At 44.6% G+C, this 24,173-nt stretch overlaps 1 protein-coding gene across 10 annotated transcripts in view; it reads right to left on the bottom strand.

Annotated features, from left to right (window-relative positions):
- MEI4 (meiotic double-stranded break formation protein 4) overlaps positions 1–24,173 on the bottom strand; it is a 622,672-nt gene that overhangs the window by 429,511 nt on the left and 168,988 nt on the right. Inside the window, exon 5 of one of the 10 annotated variants that reach the window (XM_068281519.1) lies at positions 8,984–9,101. The exons of the other annotated variants lie outside the window; for them this stretch is intronic. Coding sequence (XP_068137620.1) covers positions 9,051–9,101 — 51 coding nt within the window. The 3' untranslated portion in view covers positions 8,984–9,050. Of the gene's footprint in view, positions 1–8,983; positions 9,102–24,173 lie in introns of those variants that run through there. 10 annotated transcript variants of the gene reach the window in all.

The following is a 24,173-nucleotide window of genomic DNA, read 5'->3' as shown; positions in this document are numbered from 1 at the left end:
GCCAATCACTGACCAATTTTACCACCTTTTGTAATATGAGAGTTTACCTACACAATCTGTTCATAGTATGAATGAACAGTGTAGTATCTGTTGAGACTATACTCATGCTACTTGCAAGTGATAAAATTGGGCAATCATTGGCCAATCAAAATTGAAAGCCTGGCACACACTTTCAATTATGATTAGCCAATCATTGACCAATTTTACCACCTCCATGTAGTATGTCTATCAACAGATAATGCATACAATGAGTAGATTGTGTAAATAAACCCTCATATTACATGGAGGCAGTAAAATTGGCCAGCGATTGGTCAATCTTAACTGAAAGTGTGTACTGGGCTTTACAGTCAATTTCCAGATTTCAAATCACTTACTTCCCTATGGCCATAAAGCCATCCACATCAACGCAGGTTTTTACGCACCCATTATGAGATATACATAATACACATAAGTCATATACGATACAAAGAGTGAAAAGTGAATACAGCTTATTCCACTTTAACATTAAAAGGTTATGAGTACCAAGACAATAGCCCATTTACTGCGGTATATCTTATATAAAGCTTGTGATATCGCCACACTGTTAAAAGGTATGTCTATAATGATTTATTAGAATATAGCTGTATATTATAGCTGACAATCACACACAAGGAAAAGAACAAAGCAAGCACAAGTGGATGCATGATACAATTCTTCAAACTTTCAAACGCTTATCAGAAAGGAACACAAGGATTTCTAATGAACACAAAGAAGCTTATTCCTGTATTTCAAAAAAGAAAAAAAAGGCATTACATCAAATTACACTATTACTTCCAGCTGAATTCAGTCTAGCCAATTTATTGATTGCCCTATGCTATACAGGCTTGAAGCCATCAACATTTGTCTGATAGAGTATTTCAGCCACTTTAAACACGGCAATAAAATTCATTATCATAGCACAATGGCCAAACCGATTCCCCAAAGCTAAAGCAGTCACCTGTCAGCATTTGTTTGCAGCAGTATAACCATAATTACTCGGTTCAGTAGAAAACAACACTGAATTTATATTTACACTAATGAGCCACACTGAAAGCAGGTGATATCAACAGCTGCTCTATAGGTAATATACTTTTCAAATTGCTAAAGATCAGTCACAGCTTCTATCATTTGCTTTGGAAAGTTGCATCTGTGCATTGTATCTAGCCTTGGGTAGCTCCAACAACTTCAGTTAAAGCAGACCTGAACTCCAAACTTCTTCTCTCTTCTAAAAGATAAGCAACAGCATAATAACCTAAAGAAAAAAAATCCTTTGTTACAGCTGATAAAAACACTGCTATAAATCTGCAGTTTGTCTGGTACTTATCCGTTAGCCGGGCGCATCCGGCAGGTGGCGCTAATTACTATTCCCCCTCCAGGCCGACATGGATAGTAGGGAAAGATGTAACTCTGGTGGAGTTTTGTCACCACCTATGCGCCCGGTTAACGGATAAGTACCGTTTGTCTTCCTGCTTTCATGGAAGCAGACCTATTAACATCCTATATTTACAAATGAGGTCTCTGCCATGGCAGTCAGCTGGTGCAGCTAAGGGATCAAATTACATTTTGTGCTTACACACAGATAAGGGGGTAACAGACAGGCTAAACTCTCTAAATACATGCAGGGTGCATTTCTCTATGGTTTTCCTTCTGTCCTGTGCAAGAGTCCAGGTAGACTTTAACGTAAACCTTAAAGGAAACATGCTATTTTAATCTATAATATACAATGAATGACCAATCATCTCGTCAGCTAAACAAAATGTGTTATGCCTAGTACACACCATATAATTTTCTGTTATGATTTTCTGTTAGATTTACTGTAATTAGATTATTTTCTGTAGAGACTGGTCATTATCGCTGGTGCATTGTCTTCTGGTTATCTCCTGCTGAGTAGAACAATACCTAATTGCTAGGCAGATAGATAATTTCCAACATGTTGGAAATTATCTATCTGGCAGGTAAATCTAACAGAGAAATCTAACATCAAATTGTATGGTATATTCTGTAAAGTACTGGTAGAGACTGGTCATTATCTCTGGTGCATTGTCTTCTGGTTATCTCCTGCTGAGTAGAACAAATAGATAGTTAGATCATTTCCAACATGTTGGAAATTATCTATCTAGCAGGTAAATCTAACAGAAAATCTAATGCCTAGTACACACCATAATGTGCGTGAGTAGATCGTTCAGAAACAGCCTTATCAGTCCGCCGACAGCGCGTACACACGCGCATACTGTCGGCTAAAGACCGCCCAGCGGGACGGTCCAGAGGACCCATCGTTTCCTTTTGTAGTGCGTGTGTATGCACCTATACAATTTTCTGTTAGATTTTTCTGTTGGATTAGTACTGGTAGAGACTGGTCATTATCTCTGGTGCAGTGTCTTCTGGTTATCTCCTGCTGAGTAGAACAATGCCTAATTGCTAGGCAGATAGATGGTTAGATAGATAATTTCCAACATGTTGGAAATTATCTATCTGGCGGGTAAATTTAATGCTGATATTACACGGTACGTTTTTTGCGTTCGATTCGGCGCGCAATCTATTAGCCATTCGATTTCCTGCTCGATTCTCTTATCTTCCACTCGTTTTTCTTATCTTTTTTTCCATTGACTTCTAGAAGAAATTGAGCTGAAACTAATCGAGCGGAATATCGGACATGTCAGAATTTTATCATCGAAGGCATCTATCGGAACGATTCTTACAAAAAAACGTACCGTGTAATCCCAGCATAACAGAAAATCTTACAGAAAATTCTATATTGTGTACTAGGCATAACAGAAAATTGTATGGCGTGTACCTAGCATTAAACGTAAAACTAAAGCCCCATCTACACCATACAATATTTTGTCCAATTTGATTCGATTCAATCAGACATGTCCGATCGGGATTCGATTCGTTTCAATCTGCCATTGCAAAACAATGGCAAATTGAATCGAATTGAATCCGGATTGGATATGTCAGATTGAATCGAATCGAACAAAAAAATTGTATGATGTAGATGGGGCTTAACTTGGCTCCACACTGTTCTAATAACATGATGATTAAAGCAAGGCAGATAAACTATGATGCGGCCTTTGCCATAGACACCTATTCAATTAACTTTTCCCCTCCCAGGAGATAGTTTCACATCTTTTCAATAAAATACTTCTTAAACCAAAGAGAAGAAGGTGGTCCTCTTTAATGTCACACAAAATTAATTTATTTGGGACTTATCCCAGGACAGCCACAGGACACTCAGCTAACATGTTTCGGACCTGGAATGGTCCTTAATCATAGCATAGTTATGGCAATCACATCACAGTTTTAAAAGGCATGGCAAGGGGAGGGGTTGGCCCAGATCCACCTACAAAGGGGTGAAGTTGGTCAACATGCAACATCCCTCCCTTACTCATGTTACAAATATGAAAATAAAATCAAATATAAGAAACAACGAAATATAAAAAAACTTTTTTGAGGAGAATACTACAAAAGGTGCAATATGCTAAGAGTACCCCAATACTTTAAAGTGTACATAGTATGCATACAAGGAAGTGTACAAAAATAAGTCTAGACACAAGCCAAAGTGAAGAAAGATACAAGGACAAACAGTAACATCCCCAAAATGGGGGGGATTTGCCAGAAAGGAACACTTAAGCTGTAACGAGCGCCAGGTCCCATCTGGCATTTAGGCCCCGTGGGGTTCTTGTTTCCATACGGAAGATCCAGAATGCCTCTCTCTTCTTAACCACTTCAGGACCACAGTCTTTCTACCCCTTAAGGACCAGGCACTTTTTTTCCATTCAGACCACTGCAGCTTTCACGGTTTATTGCTCGGTCATACAACCTACCACCTAAATGAATTTTACCTCCTTTTCTTGTCACTAATAAAGCTTTCTTTTGATGCTATTTGATTGCTCCTGCGATTTTTACTTTTTATTATATTCATCAAAAAAGACATGAATTTTGGCAAAAAAATGATTTTTTTAACTTTCTGTGCTGACATTTTTCAAATAAAGTAAAATTTCTGTATACATGCAGCGCGAAAAATGTGGACAAACATGTTTTTGATAAAAAAAAACCCATTCAGTGTATATTTATTGGTTTGGGTAAAAGTTATAGCGTTTACAAACTATGGTGCCAAAAGTGAATTTTCCCATTTTCAAGCATCTCTGACTTTTCTGCGCACCTGTCAGGTTTCATGAGGGGCTAAAATTCCAGGATAGTACAAATACCCCCCAAATGACCCCATTTTGGAAAGAAGACATCCCAAAGTATTCAGTGAGAGGCATGGTGAGTTCATAGAAGATTTTATTTTTTGTCACAAGTTAGCGGAAAATGACACTTTCTGACAAAAAAAAGAAAAAAAAAAGTTTCCATTTCTTCTAACTTGCAACAAAAAAAAATGAAATCTGCCACGGACTCACTATGCTCCTCTCTGAATACCTTGAAGTGTCTACTTTCCAAAATGGGGTCATTTGTGGGGTGTGTTCACTGTCATGGCATTTTGGGGGGTGCCTAATTGTAAGCACCCCTGTAAAGCCTAAAGATGCTCATTGGACTTTTGGCCCCTTAGCGCAGTTAGGCTGCAAAAAAGTGCCACACATGTGGTATTGCCGTACTCAGGAGAAGTAGTATAATGTGTTTTGGGGTGTATTTTTACACATACCCATGCTGGGTGGGAGAAATATCTCCATAAATGACAATTGTTTTATTTTTTTTACACACAATTGTCTATTTATAGAGATATTTCTGCCACTCAGCATGGGTATGTGGAAAAATACACCCCAAAACACATTATACTACTTCTCCTGAGTACGGCGATACCACATGTGTGGCACTTTTTTGCACCCTAACTGCGCTAAGGGGCCCAAAGTTCAATTAGTACCTTTAGGATTTCACAGGTCATTTTGAGAAATTTCGTTTCAAGACTACTCCTCACGGTTTAGGGCCCCTAAAATGCCAGGACAGTATAGGAACCCCACAAATTACCCCATTTTAGAAAGAAGACACCCCAAGGTATTCCGTTAGGAGGATGGTGAGTTCATAGAAGATTTTTTTTTTTTGTCACAAGTTAGCGGAAATTGATTTTAATTGTTTTTTTTCACAAAGTGTCATTTTCCGCTAACTTGTGACAAAAAATAAAATCTTCTATGAACTCACCATACTCCTAACGGAATACCTTGGGGTGTCTTCTTTCTAAAATGGGGTCATTTGTGGGGTTCCTATACTGCCCTGGCATTTTAGGGGTCCTAAACCGTGAGGAGTAGTCTTGAAACCAAATGTCGCAAAATGACCTGTGAAATCCTAAAGGTACTCATTGGACTTTGGGCCTCTTAGCGCACTTAGGGTGCAAAAAAGTGCCACACATGTGGTACCGCCGTACTCAGGAGAAGTAGTATAATGTGTTTTGGGGTGTATTTTTACACATACCCATGCTGGGTGGGAGAAATATCTCTGTAAATGACAATTGTTTGATTTTTTTTTACACACAATTGTCCTTTTACAGAGAGATTTCTCCCACCCAGCATGGGTATGTGTAAAAATACACCCCAAAACACAATATACTACTTCTTCTGAGTACGGCGATACCACATGTGTGACACTTTTTTGCAACCTAGGTGCGCTAAGGGGCCTAACGTCCTATTCACCGGTCATTTTGAGGCCTTTGGATTCTAGACTACTGCTCACGGTTTAGGGCCCCTTAAATGCCAGGGCAGTATAGGAACCCCACAAGTGACCCCATTTTAGAAAGAAGACACCCCAAGGTATTCTGTTAGGAGTATGGTGAGTTCATAGAAGATTTTTTTTTTGTCACAAGTTAGCGGAAAATGACACTTTGTGAAAAAAAAAACAATACATATCAATTTCCGCTAACTTGTGACAAAAAATAAAATCTTCTATGAACTCATCATACACCTAACAGAATACCTTGGGGTGTCTTCTTTCTAAAATGGGGTCACTTGTGGGGTTCCTATACTGCCCTGGCATTTTACGGGCCCAAAACTGTGAGTAGTCTGGAAACCAAATTTCTCAAAATGACTGATCAGGGGTATAAGCATCTGCAAATTTTGATGACAGGTGGTCTATGAGGGGGCAAATTTTGTGGAACCGGTCATAAGCAGGGTGGCCTCTTAGATGACAGGATGTTTTGGGCCTGATCTGATGGATAGGAGTGCTAGGGGGTGACAGGAGGTGATTGATGGGTGTCTCAGGGCGCGGTTAGAGGGGAAAATAGATGCAATCAATGCACTGGGGAGGTGATCGGAAGGGGGTCTGAGGGGGACCTGAGGGTTTGGCCGAGTGATCAGGAGCCCACACGGGGCAAATTAGGGCCTGATCTGATGGGTAGGTGTGCTAGGGGGTGACAGGAGGTGATTGATGGGTGTCTCAAGGTGTGATTAGAGGGGGGAAATAGATGCAAGCAATGCACTAGCGAGGTGATCAGGGCTGGGGTCTGAGGACGTTCTGAGGTGTGGGCGGGTGATTGGGTGCCCGCAAGGGGCAGATTAGGGTCTAATCTGATGGGTAACCGTGACAGGTGGTGATAGGGGGTGATTGATGGGTAATTAGTGGGTGTTTAGAGGAGAGAAGAGATGTAAACACTGCACTTGGGAGGTGATCTGATGTCGGATCTGCGGGCGATCTATTGGTGTGGGTGGGTGATCAGATTGCCCGCAAGGGGCAGGTTAGGGGCTGATTGATGGGTGGCAGTGACAGGGGGTGATTGATGGGTGGCAGTGACAGGGGGTGATTGATAGGTGATTGACAGGTGATCAGTGGGTTATTACAGGGAATAACAGATGTAAATATTGCACTGGCGAATTGATAAAGGGGGGTCTGAGGGCAATCTGAGCGTGTGGGCGGGTGATTGGGTGCCCGCAAGGGGTAGATTAGGGTCTAATCTGATGGGTAACAGTGACAGGTGGTGATAGGGGGTGATTGATAGGTGATTGATGGGTAATTAGTGGGTGTTTAGAGGAGAGAATAGATGTAAACAATGGATTTGGGAGGTGATCTGATGTCGGATCTGCGGGCGATCTATTGGTGTGGGTGGGTGATCAGATTGCCCGCAAGGGGCAGGTTAGGGGCTGATTGATGGGTGGCAGTGACAGGGGGTGATTGATGGGTGGCAGTGACAGGGGGTGATTGATAGGTGATTGACAGGTGATCAGTGGGTTATTACAGGGAATAACAGATGTAAATATTGCACTGGCGAATTGATAAAGGGGGGTCTGAGGGCAATCTGAGCGTGTGGGCGGGTGATTGGGTGCCCGCAAGGGGTAGATTAGGGTCTAATCTGATGGGTAACAGTGACAGGTGGTGATAGGGGGTGATTGATAGGTGATTGATGGGTAATTAGTGGGTGTTTAGAGGAGAGAATAGATGTAAACAATGGATTTGGGAGGTGATCTGATGTCGGATCTGCGGGCGATCTATTGGTGTGGGTGGGTGATCAGATTGCCCGCAAGGGGCAGGTTAGGGGCTGATTGATGGGTAGCAGAGACAGGGGGTGATTGACTGGTGATTGACGGGTGATTGACAGGTGATTGACAGGTGATCAGGGGGGATAGATGCATACAGTACACGGGGGGAGGGGTCTGGGGGGGGGGTCTGGGGAGAATCTGAGGGGTGGGGGGGTGATCAGGAGGGGGCAGTGGGCAGGGGGGGGGATAAAAAAAAAATAGCGTTGACAGATAGTGACAGGGAGTGATTGATGGGTGATTAGGGGGGTGACTGGGTGCAAACAGTGGTCTGGGGGGTGGGCAGGGGGGGGTCTGAGGGGTGCTGTGGGCGATCAGGGGGCAGGGGGAGGGAAATCAGTGTGCTTGGGTGCAGACTAGGGTGGCTGCAGCCTGCCCTGGTGGTCCCTCGGACACTGGGACCACCAGGGCAGGAGGCAGCCAGTATAATGGGCTTTGTATACATTACAAAGCCTATTATACAATGTAAGTGCGGCGATCCGGGTGCTAGTAACCCGCCGGCGCTTCCGAACGGCCGGCGGGTTACTACGAGCGGTGGGCGGAGCCAGTCCCCGGCGGCTGATCGCGTCACGAATGACGCGATCGCCGCATAACCACTCCCGCAGCCGCCCCCGCCGATGGGCGTATTGCGGTCGTTTGGGCCCGGACTTTGCCGCCGCCCATCGGCTGGGGGCGGTCCTTAAGTGGTTAATTAGGGCCTGCAAGTTCCCCCCCCCCCCTTCTTTTAGGCAAAAAAACCTCTCTACACCCTGAACGGAGAAAGAGGACATGTCACCTCCATGCACACATCTAAAATGTTTAGCTACATTAGATATGTGGGTAGTGGACCACCCAGCCCCCAAGAAATGCTCTGAGATCCTTGCTCTAAGAGGTCTGGTGGTACAGCCCACATACTGTAATGAGCATGCCAAACACGTTACAATATAGATCACATTTTTTGTTCCACAATTAATTAAATGTTTCATTGTAAAGGAGGTCCCAGTAGCACATGATCAAATAGTGCGGGTCTGGCCATGCACAGAACAGTAACGGCAAGTTGTGACCGCACATCTGTACGAACCTTTCACAGATAGTCAGGTGGAGGGCTGCAGAGCAGGGGTGAAAAGGCTAGGTGACAGGAGACTACCAAGAGTCTGGGCCTGACGGCTGGCAAACCTAACGCCACTCTGTAGGAGAGGCTGCAAATCGTCATCTCCCTCTAAAACTGGGAGGTATTTCTTTACAGTCTGAGCAACCTTGGTATATTCAGAACTGTAAGTGGTGACGAAAAAGGGACCTCCCCCTGAGGTGCGCATAGGAGTCTTATCACGTACCAAATTAGTGCGAGGAATAGAACGGGCTCATCTCTTGCCTCTCTCTATCATCCAGCACGGATAGCCCCTTTCATGTAACCGCCTCTCAACCTCCGCAAATTCCTTATCCAAAGTCTCCGCATGGATGTCACCCTGATGGGAGATAAAGCTTTTAAATCCATCAGGACATGTACATATAGGAAACCTTGCGCGGGCAATTCACCTCTGAAAGCAGGCAGTTGCCACCCTGGGCATACGATCCGAGCCATTCCGGTGGGTAAATTCATCCGGGCCCGCCAGAATTGCTTAGATGCGGAGACTTTGGATAAACCACCTGCAGGCAAGAAAATACTCAAAATAAGTTTGATAACTTTTTTTTTTACCCATTTTAGATGAAAAAGTATCTCCTTGGAGAAAATTCATTTTTTTAAATATCTATGCCTCCCCTAATTTATCCATAGCATTGGTCATGCCAGTCCCCCCTATGATGCCCCCCTCCGTTATCAGCCCACCGGTCAAGTAGCAGCGCCAGCAGGCTGTACGGGTACAATCTGCCCGGGAGAAGTGTATAATACACGTTGTTTTGGAAACAACGTGTATTATACAGGTTGCCACCTCCTCTGGTGGTCACAGTGCCCCCAGATCAACCATCAGGAGAGGACGGCAGCCCTGCACGTGAGTCACACCACACATTGCCCCCCCCCCTGATTGCCTGCTGATCACCCTTCACTGTCCCCTGACAGGTCTGATTGACATCTGTTCGGCTGTCATCAGCTCTGATTAAGGTCTGATTGGCATCTGATTGAGGTCTGAGTGACAGCTGATCGTCTGTGCACTGTTGATTGACATCTGATTGCCTGTTTTCACTCTGATTAGCATCTGATTGTCTCTGATTGCCCAGTGATTGACTGCTGTTCACATTGTTTGGCATCTGGCAGCTGTGATTGACATCTGCTCACTTGTAATCAGGTCTGATTGGCGCCTGATTGACATCTGATTGTCTGTGCACTGTTGATTGACATCTGATTGCCTGTTTTCACTCTGATTGGCATCTGATCGGCCTCTTGATTGCCCTGTGATTGGCTGTGATTCACCTCTGTCTGTTTCTAATTGCATTTGATTGCATCTGATTGCCTCTAAATGCATTTGATTGTTTTCAATTGCTATCTGATTGCCTCTGATTGTATCTGATTGCCCTCTGATCACCCCCATGTCACTATCCTAGTGATCTAAAAACAGTAATCAGTGAAAACTGTCACTGTTTTAGTATCACTAGTGTTAACAGTTAGGCCAGTGAGTTAGCTAGGCCCCTTTGTTAGGTAGTTAGCGTCAGTTAGCACTCAGCCCACTACACTGCAGTCACTAATTAGACGCTGATTAGCGTCATCACTGTCGCTACTCAGCATTGGTACTATATAGTATCTGTAAGTGATAAGTACTGATCGCAGTCAGATTTATATAAGTACGTTAGGGTCACCTTAGAGTAGGCTCCACTAAAAATGCAGTGTTTGCCCGATCATGCCTGATCATTCGGCCGCACTTGCGTTCAGACCACCCCACCACAGTGACAGAAATTTTCTGACCGATTGAACAACCAGCTGCAACACTGGTGGTGTATCCTGACAGAAGCATTGCGTTGGTGCATGCAGCGCTGCAGGACGAGATTTCTCCCCCGCAGTAAGATACGTTTGCCGAGGCATATGAGCTGAGGGGCGGTGTTGGAGTTCCTATGCTTTGGCAAGCACTTTGTATCAAATTTGGCAACATTTTTTTCATCCACATTGATTGATGTGAATGGATTAATCGGGTTTGCCGGGGCATACGAGCAAAGTGGGTTTGGAACATTTTGTGGGTGGTGCTCCTATGTCCTGGCAAATGCCATACCCCTCTTTTTTCACATTTTTCGGCAGATATTTTTTCATCCACATTGATCAATGCGAATGAGAGAATCTTTGCTGTTCATTTTTCCTTTTATGGAAAAAAAAATGCATCACCCGTATGCCCAATTTAAGGAGTATAGCAGAAACTCCTAATACTGGCCATACATGTAATGATTGCAGAGATTTTATTTTTTGTCACAAGTTAATGGAAAATGACACTTTGTGAGAAAAAACAAAACAAAAAAAAATTTCCACTAACTTGTGACAAAAAATGAAATCTTCTATGAACTCACTATACCCCTCACTGAATACCTTGGGTTGTCTTCACAATATGTTGGCGCTTTATAAATACAATAAATAAATAAATAAATAAAATGGGGACACATGTGGGGTTCCTATACTGCCCTGGCATTTTAAGGGCCCTAAACCATGAGGTGTAGTCTGGAAACCAAATAAGTAAAATTGACCTGTGAAATCTTAAAGTTGGACTTTGGGCCCCTTTGCACAGCTAGGCTGCAAAAAAGTGTCACACGTGGTATTGCCGTACGAAGGAGAAGTAGTATAATGTGTTTTGGGGTGTATTTTTACACATACCCATGCTGAGTGGGAGAAATATCTCTGTAAATGGACAATTTAGTGTATAAAAAAAAAATCTAAAAAGTTGTCTTTTACAGATATATTTCTCCCACCCAACATGGGTATGTGTGAAAAGACACCCCAAAACCCATTATACTACTTCTCCTGAGTACGGTGATAGCACATGTGTGACACTTTTTTTTTGCTGCCTAGCTGCACAAAGGGGCCCAAAGTCCAATGACCACCTTTAGGCCTTACAGGGGTGCTCACAATTTAGCCCCCCCAAAATGCCAGGGCAGTACAAGTATCCCACAAGTGACTCAATTTTGGAAAGTAGGCACTCCAAGGTATTCACTGAGGGGCATGATGAATCCATGGAAGATTTTTTTTTTTTTGTCACAAGTTAGCAGAAATGGAAACACTTTTTTTTTGTCACAAAGTGTCATGTTCTGCTAACTTGTGACAAAAAATAAAATGTGTTATGAACTCACCATGCCCCTCAGCAAATACCTTGGGGTGTCTTCTTTCCAAAATAGGTTGATTCGGGGGGTATTTATACTATCCTGGCATTCTAGCACCTCAAGAAACCAGAGCCGGATTAAGGCTAAATGGGGCCCTAAGCAAAGTAACTGATTTGGGCCCCCCCATCATGTCGTAATAGAATCAGAAGATGCAGCTGCACAGCAATATGTCGCACACACCGGGCAGCCGAGCTACTGGTTGCTATGGGCAACAGCACGCTTTCCTCTGTGGGTGCACAATGCAGGGAATAGCAGCGGCAAAATGCAGAGTGAGAGATGAATGGCTGGGACATTTGCACTCAGGGGCTGGGGCACCCCTGTGAAGAGGGCGCCAGATATCACAGCAGCAGCACTTTCCCCCTGCATCTCCAGCCTGGCAATAGCAGAAAGCTCTGGACACCGCCAAACCGGAAGCCGTTCCCCAGACAGAATTACATAACCACTCCCACCAACGAACAACCAATTTCCTCCAAAAATAGACAGCCACCATGCAGCCTCCATCCCAGTGAATACGATAGTCCAGCAGAGAAGGCAGCCGCAGTGGGGGAGAATGACAGCACCAGATGAATCACATTCACCTATTGCGATCCAAGCAATAGAGGTCTCGTCATCCGGAGCCCATCTGTCTCCTCTACAGTGCTGCCGCTCTGTTACTACTACTATTACTACTTCCTACTTCATGTCTGATCTGAGAATAAGGAAGTTCAGAGCGAGCGGCTGCACTGTAGAAGAGACAGATGGGTTTCAGATGACGGGATCTCTATTGCTTGGATCATGGATAGGTGAGTGAGCGTTTGCCATCTGCTGCTATCATTCTTGCTGCAGCTGTGGTTCTCTGTGGGAAGGGAGGGTGGAGTGGGCAGCGGCAGAGCGCACAGTAGCAGGAGGGGGACCTAGGAGGAGAGCCTGGCTCTGAAGACAATCAGCAGCGCACGGCATCATTTGACAAGACAAGACAAATAACATTTATATTGCGCTTTTCTCCTGGTGGACTCAAAGCGCTAGAGCTGCAGCCACTAGGACGCGCCCTATAGGCAGTAGCAGTGTTAGAGAGACTTGCCTACGGTCTCCTACTGAATAGGTGCTGGCTTACTGAACAGGCAGAGCTGAGATTCGAACCCTGGTCTCCTGTGTCAGCGGCAGAGCCCTTAAAGGGACTCCAAGCAGTGCCTGTGGATATGCCTTTAAGCATACCCACAACTAATTCATTACATCCTCACACCTACCAGCATGATGTTTGTAATTATATCCCCCTGGGTTCCTTATATTTCATTGCATTGTGCTGAAGCGAGCTGCCAACTTTGGAGAAAAGTCGTCCTGTGGCTGTGATTTTGATCGTGAAAATATCAAAAACTAAAAAGCATAGAGCAGCCGTTTATATATCATTGGAAAGAGGATAAAGAGAGCTTTAAAATGATATGAATCTTTCCATAGTTACTGCACTGCTCAGAGTCCCTTTAACCATTATACCATCCAGCCACCGCTGACTTTGGAGAAAAGTCGTCCTGTGGCCGCGATTTCAATCGCGAAAATATCGAAAACTAAAAGGCATAGAGCAGCCATTTAGATATCATTGGAAAGAGGAGAAAGAGAGCTTTAAAATGATATGCATCTTTCCATAGTTACTGCACTGCTCAGAGTCCCTTTAACCATTATTCTATCCAGCCACCGCTGACAGGATGGCAAGGGCTGGTTTATGTGCTAATGGGGCCCCTTTGACTCTGAATGGGGCCCCAAGCGACTGCTTTTGTTGCCTGGTCGTTAATCCGGCCCTGCAAGAAACATGACAGGTGCTCAGAAAAGTCAGAGCTGCTTCAGTGCAAATTCACTTTTTTGTACCATAGTTTGTAAACGCTATAGCTTTTACCCAAACCAATAAATATACACTTATTGAATTTTTATTTTTATCAAAGACATGTAGCACAATACATTTGGACAAAAACTTGTATAGAAATTTTATTTTATTTGAAACATTTTACCACAGAATGTTAAAAATATAATTTTTTTGACAAAATTCCTGTCCTTTTTGATGAATATAGTAAAAACTAAAAATCACAGCAGCAATCAAATAGCACCAAATAAAAGCTGTATTAGTGACAAGAAAAGGAGGTAAAATTCGTTTGGGTAGTAAGTTGTATGGCTGAATAATAAACTGTTATAGCTGCAGTGGTCTGAATTATAAAAAATGGCTTGGTCTTTAAAGGGGTTTAACACTACCGTCCTTAAGTGGAACAACAAAAGTTTGCTTTCTTAAAACAGAAAGAATTTGCGATAATTCAGGTTGGAGTGCGTTTGAGATGTCTCCCAAGGCATCACTGCTGAATATATGCAAATTAACCATTGTACCCTTAGAAGCTAAACACACCTCCAGAACCGCTGGAATGCAATGATGTGTCAGCTTGTTAATTTGTACAGAGCCATAATAATCCAACATGCATACAGACTGTTTCGGATTCTTTGATCCTCATCAGTGAATGGCATGGATTAATTTGGCTCTATGTGTGTAAGGGACCATTGTAGTCCCTTACACACTCCAATGAGTTCTGGGTCATCATGAGCTTGCTGGTTAGTCTGTCCCTCTCGGTGTTACAAGCCCTACTGCATAGAGCCATAGTGCCTGATGACCAGCTGGACAGCCAGGAAATTTTCATTGTTTAAAAGAAAAGAAACATGGCAAAAATGCAAAGCATTGTTGCAATCACTGGCCCACAGAAGGTTGCAGTCTCACACTACCCCATACCAGGGGTCTTCCATCAGATCTCCTTCCCATGCAGCCACAGCTCCATCAATTCTCCAAGTAGAGTAGCTCAGTAGCAGAATGAAAATAGACCCATACTACAGACCTCATTTGGCACCGCTTCAAAAGTCATGGAACTGCTTAAAGAGGAGCTGTCAGCCATACTATCTCAGAAAAAAACCCACACATATAGAAGTAGATAAATCAAGAAAAATTAATTGATCTGGTGCACAAGTCCCTGAAAGACTTAGTTCACCTCAAGAAAACCTGAGGGAAGGCAGGTTGAAAAATACAAACCATATTAAATTTAGGAACAACCGCCACTCTTCAGAACTTTATGTCAAAAATAGTTTATTGGTAGAAAAATATGTAACAAACACCCCTCTGATACACCCTAACCCCTAAAAACAACAAGGACACGGGCATCCATTTACAGGAGTACTCCTGGTACACACAATCTGACACTCAATCCACATACACTTCAGATTTAGATCAAACGATCTGTTATACTGCATGTGCCTGTGATTTGCTGAGTTGGAACAGGAATCTCTTTCCACATCAAACTTAGGACAGTCCAGATATTCACAGATATATTTCTGCTCTAAAGCATATCCACAGTCCTAGATGAATTCATGTGCATAAGAATAGTCCTTGCTCCCTACAAGCCCTCCGGCAACAAGTAGCTCCGCAGACAGCACTCAGTGCATATATCATTCCAATGTAACTAGATCTCTCTGGGCTACTGCCCCCTCAGATCATTGAAAGGTCAGGTTACCTTCTCCTCTTGGAAAAGAACTCCTCTCCAGGACTCAACTCACCACGGCGTCCCGTGGGTCACAGGCACCTGTGAATGGATAGATGTGTCTGCAGCTCCCAGTCAAGGCAATCAGCTTACCATTTGCTGTTCGGAGTCATCAGCGTGTCAGCAACTTGCTGTATCCAGGAGTCACTCCAACCCGGCGTCCTCACACACGCCCACACACGTGTTCCGGTCCACTAACACGTGGCCTTCATCAGTGTGATTATACACTCTGCTCATAGAAGTAGATAAATACTTGTTCTACTGACATAACATATGCATTGCACTGTCCACATTTTGATTTTAGTGATTTTTCTATGGTAAAAAAAAAGAGAAAATCCTTCTTAGGGTTATCCATTTTAACTGTGTCTATCTTGAAGCCAATCCTGATGTCATTTCCTCCCTTATTCTCCTCTGCCTGATTGTGTATGTATTGCCCGCCCTCCTCGCAGTCTTCAGGCACTCCCACCCAGCTCTGCAATAGAAAGTGCATTGTCTGAGCATGAGAAATATTGGCCAATCAGAGAGGAACTGAAGTGTGGCAGGAGAAAACGGGGGGGGGGGGGGGGGGGGATTCTTCAGCCAATCAGGCTGCATTAGTTAAGACTGAAAGGAAAGTAAAGAAGCAAAAAAAAAAGACAACCCAGCATGCCCTGCAACTTCTTTTGTGCGGCAATGTTCCATATAAGAGAGTCAGGTAAACTGGGAAATGATAATTTATCAACAAGGAAGTAATAGTGATTTTTAACTTTTGGATTGCCTGGTTAGCATACTTATTACTTGTTTATTAGATAAAAATAAAGAATTGATTTTTTATTTAATGCCCGACAGTTACACTTTAACGACAGGTAGTAAATCCAGTAATAAAACAAAATAGGAGGCACAAGCTAAAAATTAAGTGCAATGTATTTGCAGATGCTTCCAGAGGAGGCATCAGATGGAGAGCGCTTCATATTTATCCTGTGCTTGGCTTGCTATTTTTTGTTGTCCTATGGCATGATTTGCAATTACACCTGGTTGCAATGACATTAAAGAAAATGTCTTAAAAGCTGCTCATGTTCAACTTTAAGCGCTAATGATTAAAAAGCACTAAAGGTATTTGGCAACTTTGAAAAAGTGTGAATCTTCTGATTAAAAAGTTCTCATAAAAGAATGAAAAAGTTCTATTGAATTTATGCACTTGTTATCCAGATTGCTAGAAAAGAAAACATTTAAATAACTACTGGAAAAACTACTGGACTGGAAGAAAAAAACCCCTCAAACTTACTGCATGCCTAGTCAAGTTTAATTACACAAAATATAAAGGGTGTTAACCAACAGAAAAGTTGTTATAGTGTTCTTATTGAATTTAGCAAGCTTTTGTATGAAATGTTCTAGGCAATTATTTTATTATTGCAGTTATTTAACAAATACAGCAATTTTGGAATAGCTTAGTGCTACGAACATTCACAATAGCAGCTGCTAATTACTGATATGAATAGAAACCGCTCATATAAGTCACATTCAAATGTATACTCATTGTTTTTCAACAACAACAAAAAATAAAAAAAAATAATTGCCTAAAGATACAGAAAATATAATTTTAGTAGGCTGCAAATTGTTTTTGTTTAGTACAGTTATTTTAGTTTTAAGTACAGCAAAAAGAAATAATTAATGCTAAAGGGAACCTGTCAGCTAACCTGGGAGCTAGCATTACATACCGTATTTTTCGGCATATAAGACGCTCCGGCATATAAGACGCACCTTGGTTTAGAGGGCAAAAATAAGGGGAAAAAAAATAAACTAAACCTAGGTGCGTCTACATTGCCGGGGCGTCTTATGGACCTTTTACCCCCTAAAACTGCCTCTAAGCTACTCTATCTACACTACACTAATCCCTGCTGCCCTAACAACTAAACTACACAGCAATACAATACACTACACTACCACAACACATTAATACACTTCACTACACTATGCTACACTACACTACCACAACACACCACTGCAATACCCTTCACTACACTATACTACACTACAATGCACTGACACAACACACAGCTTCACTACACTACACTGTACTATACTAACACTAAGCTGCACTACAATGACATTAATACTACACCTGTTCCTGCCGCCATGCTCCTCTTCCCCTCGCTTCAGCCGCGATCCTCTTCATCTCCTCAGGCGCAGTTCTCGGATGCCACCTCCGCCGCCAGGTCCTCCTCTCCTGTGAAGGGGAAACGAAAACATTAGTGGCATTGTCCCCCTCTCCTGCCGCGATCCGCTCGACGCTGCCACTCACGGAAAGCCGCCGCCGCCCCCTCTGCCGCTACACGCCGAGCGTCCATCCTCTTGCCCTCCTACTTCTTGTTTACATCACGTGCAGCCGCGTCATGCGTAGCCCGAGCGCAACGCGGCTGGGGCTACGCATGACGCGGCTGCACGTGATGTAAACAGGAAGTAGGAGGGCAAGAGGATGGACGCTCGGCGTGTAGCGGCGGAGGGGGCAGCGGCGGCTTCCCGTGAGTGGCAGCGCCGAGCGGATCGCGGCAGGAGAGGGGGACAATGCCACTAATGTTTTCTTTTCCCCTTCACAGGAGCGGAGGACCTGGCGGCGGAGGTGGCATCCGAGAACTGCGCCTGAGGAGGTGAAGAGGATCGCGGCTGAAGCGAGGGGAAGAGGAGCATGGCGGCAAGATGGGTAAGCGCTTCCCTGCGCACTCTGCAACATTTTTTTGGGTGCATTTGGCATATAAGACGCACCCAATTTTCCCCCCCTGTTTTGGGGAAGAAAAAGTGCGTCTTATATGCCGAAAAATACGGTATTTGGTTATATAGCAAAAAAATCTATTCAAATTAAGAAATAAACAGTACTCTTTTGGTTAGTTCTAATTTTATTAGCAAAAACAGTATTGCATGTATTTGATGTGCATATAATGAAATAAAATTTTACAGGGTGGGCCATTTATATGGATACACCTTAATAGAATGGGAATGGTTGGTGATATTAACTTTCTGTTTGTGGCAAATTAGTATATGTGAGGGGAAAACTTTTCAAGATGGTTGGTGACCATGGTGGCCATTTTGAAGACGGCCATTTTGAATCCAACTTTTGTTTTCTCAATAGGAAGAGGGTCATGTGACACATCAAACTTATTGGGAATTTGGCAAGAAAAACAATGGTGTGCTTTTAACGTAACTATTATTGCATTAATTATTTACAAGTTTCTGACCACTTACTGCCCATTGTGTTGGATTGTCAATGCAACCCTCTTCTCCCACTCTTCACACACTGATAGCAACACCGCAGGAAAAATGCTAGCACAGGCTTCCAGTATCCATAGTTTCAGGTGCTGCACATCTCGTATCTTCATAGCATAGACATTTCAGATGACCTCAAAGATAAAAGTCTAAGGGGGTCAGATCGGGAGACCTTGGGGGCTATTCAACTGGCCTACGACGACCAATCCACTTTCCAAGAAACTGTTCATGTAGGAATGCTCGGACCTGACACCCATAATGTGGTGGTGCACCATTTTGCTGGAAAAACTCAGGGAACATGCCAGCTTCTGTGCATACAGAGGGAAACACATCATCATGTAGCAATTTCGCTGGCCCCCAAGGTCTCCTGATCTGACCCCTTTAGATTTTTATATTTGGGGTCATCTGAAGGCAATTGTCTATGCTGCGAAGATACGAGATGTGAAACGATGGATACTGGAAGCCTGTGCTAGCATTTCTCCTGTGGTGTTGCTATCAGTGTGTGAAGATTGGGAGAAGAGGGTTGCATTGACAATCTAACACAATGGGCAGCATATTGAACACAATTTATAAGTGGTCAGAGACTTGTAAATAACTCTTGAAAGAATAAAGTTACCGTATTTTTTGGACTATAAGACGCTCCGGACTATAAGACGCACATATGTTTGGAGGGCAAAAACTGGGAAAAAAATACTAAACCTGGAGCATCTATAGTGCCAGGGCGTCTTATGGACCTTTTCCCTCTGAACAGTCCCTATCTACTCTACACTGCCCAGCTACACAAACCCCTGCTGCACTCCCAGCTACATTCATTCACTGCACTCTCAGCTAACAATCACTCACAGCCCTTCCAGTAACACTCCCAACTACACTAACTATACTGCCAGCTATACTCACACCTACAATTATAGCTACACTTCACTCACTACAATCACAGCTACACTACACTTGCTACACTCACTACAATTGCTTGGAGGCCCCTTTCACCTATGCAGTGGCATGCTCCATTTAGTGCTCAGAGATGCGTTCCTTTGGGGGTCACATGACGCAGTGTGCACTGTCATCAGCTCTTCCAGCGGGCAGGTCACATGAGTGCAGGAGCCGTTACCGGGATCTCCACAGTCCCCTTGCAGACTCTCTAGCCTGGACCTCCCGCAGCACACATTGCAGGCCCAGATGTCCTGCCGCATCCATCGCAGGCCCGGATGTCGGCCCCATCCATCACTGGTCTGGAACTCCCCCACCGGCCGCTGCATGCACCTCTAGCCCGGACCTCCCGCAGCACACATCGCAGGCCCAGGTGTCCTGCCGCATCCATCACTCGTCTGTATATCCCGCCGCTGCATCCATCTCTTGCCTGGAACTCCCACAGGATACATCGCAGGCTCGGATGTCCTGCCGCATCCATCGCAGGCCTGGATGTCAGCCCCATCCATCACTTGTCTGGATCTACCCGACGGCCGCTGCATCCATCTCTGGCCCAAACTTCCCGCAGGATATATCGCAGGCCCGGATGTCTCGCCGCATCCATCGCTGACTCGGATGTCCTGCCCTATCCATGGCTGGCCTGGATTTCCCCAGCTGGCCGCTGCATCCATCTCTGGCCCCGATCTGCAGATGAGGGGAGCTGAGGCACCTGTAAGACAGCCCGGTTATTCAAAACAAGCAGGAAGAGGTCCGGAGCTGTGAAAGCTGGCAGATGTCCACTGCCGGTTAGCTCACAAATGTACGCCACGGGGGGAGCGATCAGACATCCACCACGGGGAGAGAGGAGTGTGGCAAGCTGTGGGGAAACTACGAACAGCTGCCGCTCCCTTTCTTTATGCAGGTGCACTGGAGCAGAGTATTCGGCAAGCCCTGGATGTGTAAGCTTGTGTGTGTATGTGTGTGTGTGTGTGTGTGTATCGTATTATTGGACAATAAGACGCACTGACTCGTGGCTGGATGGTGTAATGGTTAAGGGCTCTGCCTCTGACGCAGGAGACCAGGGTTCGAGCCTCGGCTCTGCCTGTTCAGTAAGCCAGCACCTATTCAGTAGGAGACCTTTGGCAAGTCTCCCTAACACTGCTACTGCCTATAGAGCGCGCCCTAGTGGCTGCTGCTCTGGCGCTTTGAGTCCGCCAGGAGAAAAGCGCGATATAAATGTTATTTGTCTTGTCTTGTCTTGACTCCCAGGTCCCATTTTGGAGGGAGAAAAAGTGCATCGTATAGTCCGAAAAATACGGTACGTTAAAACCAAGCACACCATTGTTTTTCTTGTGAAATTCCCAATAAGTTTGATGTGTCACATGACCCTCTTCCTATTGAAAAAACAAAAGTTGGATTCAAAATGGCCGACTTCAAAATGGCCGCCATGGGCACCACCCACCTTGAAAAGTTTCCCCCTTCACATACACTAATGTGCCACAAACAGGAAGTTAATATCACCAACCATTCCCATTTTATTAAGGTGTATCCATATAAATGGCCCACCCTGTACATTAACAGGAACAGGAAGAGTGCCAATCTCACATCCAATTAAAATTTTTCAGTTGTTCCACTTCCATATAGTATTAGAGCTTACCTACACAATCTGTTCATAGTATTCAAAATCTGTTGGCCCTCATATTACATGAAGGCAGGGGCGGCGCCAGGGGGGTGCAAGGGGGTGCTCGAGCACCCCCTAGAATTGTCCAAGCACCCCCAAAGCACCCCCTGGAGTGAACTGACTTCAGGCGTCTAAAAGACGCCAAGTCAGTTCACACAGCGGCAGCACGGAGCAGCAGGCAGGGCTACGGTAAGATGGCCGCCCGGAGCCCTGTTCTGCAGACTTCGAGTCTGCAGTGCATGGCTTCGGGCGGCCATTTTCCCGTAGCCCTGCTCTCTGCATGCAGGCAGGAAGTCTCGTCGTGACGTCGGGAAGGAAGAGGATCGTGGGCGCGCGGGCGCTGCGCGCCACAATGAGGTCGGGATTCGGGACAGGAGGTCGGGAAAGAAGGTCTTCTGGCTGTAGGTGAGTAAATGGGTTTTTCTTTTCTTTTTCAGGTGATGCTGATTGTACATATTGGGGTCATATCTGCTACGGATTGTGCATATTGGGGTCATATCTGCTACGGATTGTGCATATTGGGGTCATATCTGCTACGGATTGTGCATATTGGGGTCATATCTGCTACGGATTGTGCATATTGGGGTCATTTCTGCTACCGATTGTGCATATTGGGGTCATTTCTGCTACCGATTGTGCATATTGGGGTCATTTCTGCTACCGATTGTGCATATTGGGGTCATTTCTGCTACCGATTGTGCATATTGGGGTCATTTCTGCTACCGATTGTGCATATTGGGGTCATATCTGCTACGGATTGTGCATATTGGAGTCATATCTGCTACCGATTGTGCATATTGGGGTCATATCTGCTACCGATTGTGCATATTGGGGTCATATCTGCTACCGATTGTGCATATTGGGGTCATATCTGCTACCGATTGTGCATATTGGGGTCATATCTGCTACCGATTGTGCATATTGGGGCCATATCTGATAACGATTGTGCATATTGGGACCATATCTGCCACCGATTGTGCATATTGGGACCATATCTGCCACCGATTGTGCATATTGGGACCATATCTGCCACCGATTGTGCATATTGGGACCATATCTGCCACCGATTGTGCATATTGGGACCATATCTGCTACCGATTGTGCATATTGGGACCATATCTGCCACCGATTGTGCATATTGGGACCATATCTGCTACCGATTGTGCATATTGGGACCATATCTGCTACCGATTGTGCATATTGGGACCATATCTGCTACCGATTGTGCATATTGGGACCATATCTGCTACCGATTGTGCATATTGGGACCATATCTGCTACCGATTGTGCATATTGGGACCATATCTGCTACCGATTGTGCATATTGGGGCCATATCTGCTACCGATTGTGCATATTGGGGTCATATCTGCTACCGATTGTGCATATTGGGGTCATATCTGCTACCGATTGTGCATATTGGGGTCATATCTGCTACCGATTGTGCATATTGGGGTCATATCTGCTACCGATTGTGCATATTGGAGCCATATCTGATAACGATTGTGCATATTGGGGTCATTGGACGTATTTTTTGTTAAAATCTGCTCACATTACGTGTATTTTCTTGAGAAAACCTGCACAATTATGTGAATTTTCTGGGAAAAGGGTCACCAAAACTTGGGCCCTCTGTCTTTGCGTTGCACTTTTAAAGGGAACCCGAGGTGAGAATAATATTGAGGCTGCCATATTTATCTCCCTTTAAGCAATACCAGTTGCCTGGCTGCCGTGCTGGTCCTCTGCCTCTTATTCTTTCAACCATAGACCCTGAACAAGCATGCAGCAGGTCAGGGGTTTCTGACAATATTGTCAGAACTGACAAGATTAGCTGCATGGCTTGTTTCTGGTGTAATTCAGTTCACTACTACAGCCAAATAGATCAGCAGGGCTGCCAGGCAACTAGTATTGTTTAAAAGGAAATAAATATGGCAGCCACCATATCACTCTCACCCTGGGTTCACTTTAAATTACAGTTAGCCCCGCCCTCATCCGGTCATGACCACGCCCATTTTTTCGCCGCGGCTTGTAGCCACACCCATTTTTTGCCGCGGCGCGCTTTGCGCGCCGCAGGTCTTCAGCTCCCCCGGAAATTGGTCCAGCACCTGCATAGCACCCCCTAAAAAATTTCCTGGAGCCGCCACTGCATGAAGGTGGTAAAATTGGTCAGTGATTGGCCAATCAAAATTAAATGTGTGTAGAAGGCTCTATACCCAGGTTTGCAAAACAAGTGAAAAGAAGTATTATTGTACCCTCTTTAGATATGCTAGAATCAAAATCTAACACCAGAGAACCAGAGATTTGCAGAGCTTTGTAGAGCAAATCATTCGAGTAGGAATTTGGGAGCATTGCATACACCAAAAAGGCCATACCATACACGAATTAGAGTACAGTTAGCATTGTTGTTAAGAATTGCTGTAACGATTGTGGAAATCTCTCCGTGATCAGCGCACAAGACGTGCGCTGACACTGCGGAAATCCTCCACAAGCGTAATAATTTGAGGGAACCCAGCAAAAGGTGCAATGCACCTGTAGAGGGAAATTCCTGTCGGAAGATGGAGCTGTGGAGTGCAGAGGAACAGCTCCTCTGCCCTGCCACAGACGCAAGACAGGAATTGCACGAAGGGAAGGAACGCAGGGCAAGATAGCCCTGAAAGAGAGAGATCAAAGCGATCAAACTGCAGAAAAACAGGTGAGTATAGTAGCAATACCTAGACGAGCCTCTAGGGACATTGCGGGAGACTCTAAACAAGGCCATATTAACTCATCCAGAGTACAGGGTGCAGAATCAGCATTTTCCTCAGAACAAGAAAGGGACTTGCAAATGTCAGTGTGAGTGGAGATCATATTTTTATTCATGGTACAGGGCAGATTCAGAGAAAGCTTCTCTGGGCAAAGCAAAGAAGCTTCAGCATCAGATTCGCAAAACCGAAGCGCTGTCTCACTTTTAGATTCGGCTAACCATGTCAAATCCGAGGAGTCAGAACGCAAAGCTTGCGAATCAAAAATCGCTTTAGGTTGTGAAACTGACGCTTCCATAGCGCAAACCTCCGCGATCTGCGGGGCAG

This window comes from Hyperolius riggenbachi, chromosome 4 (genome assembly GCF_040937935.1).
Source record: "Hyperolius riggenbachi isolate aHypRig1 chromosome 4, aHypRig1.pri, whole genome shotgun sequence".
NCBI lineage: Eukaryota > Metazoa > Chordata > Amphibia > Anura > Hyperoliidae > Hyperolius > Hyperolius riggenbachi.
Note: the sequence above shows the minus strand (reverse complement) of the source record. Positions and strands in the feature narration are given on the sequence as shown.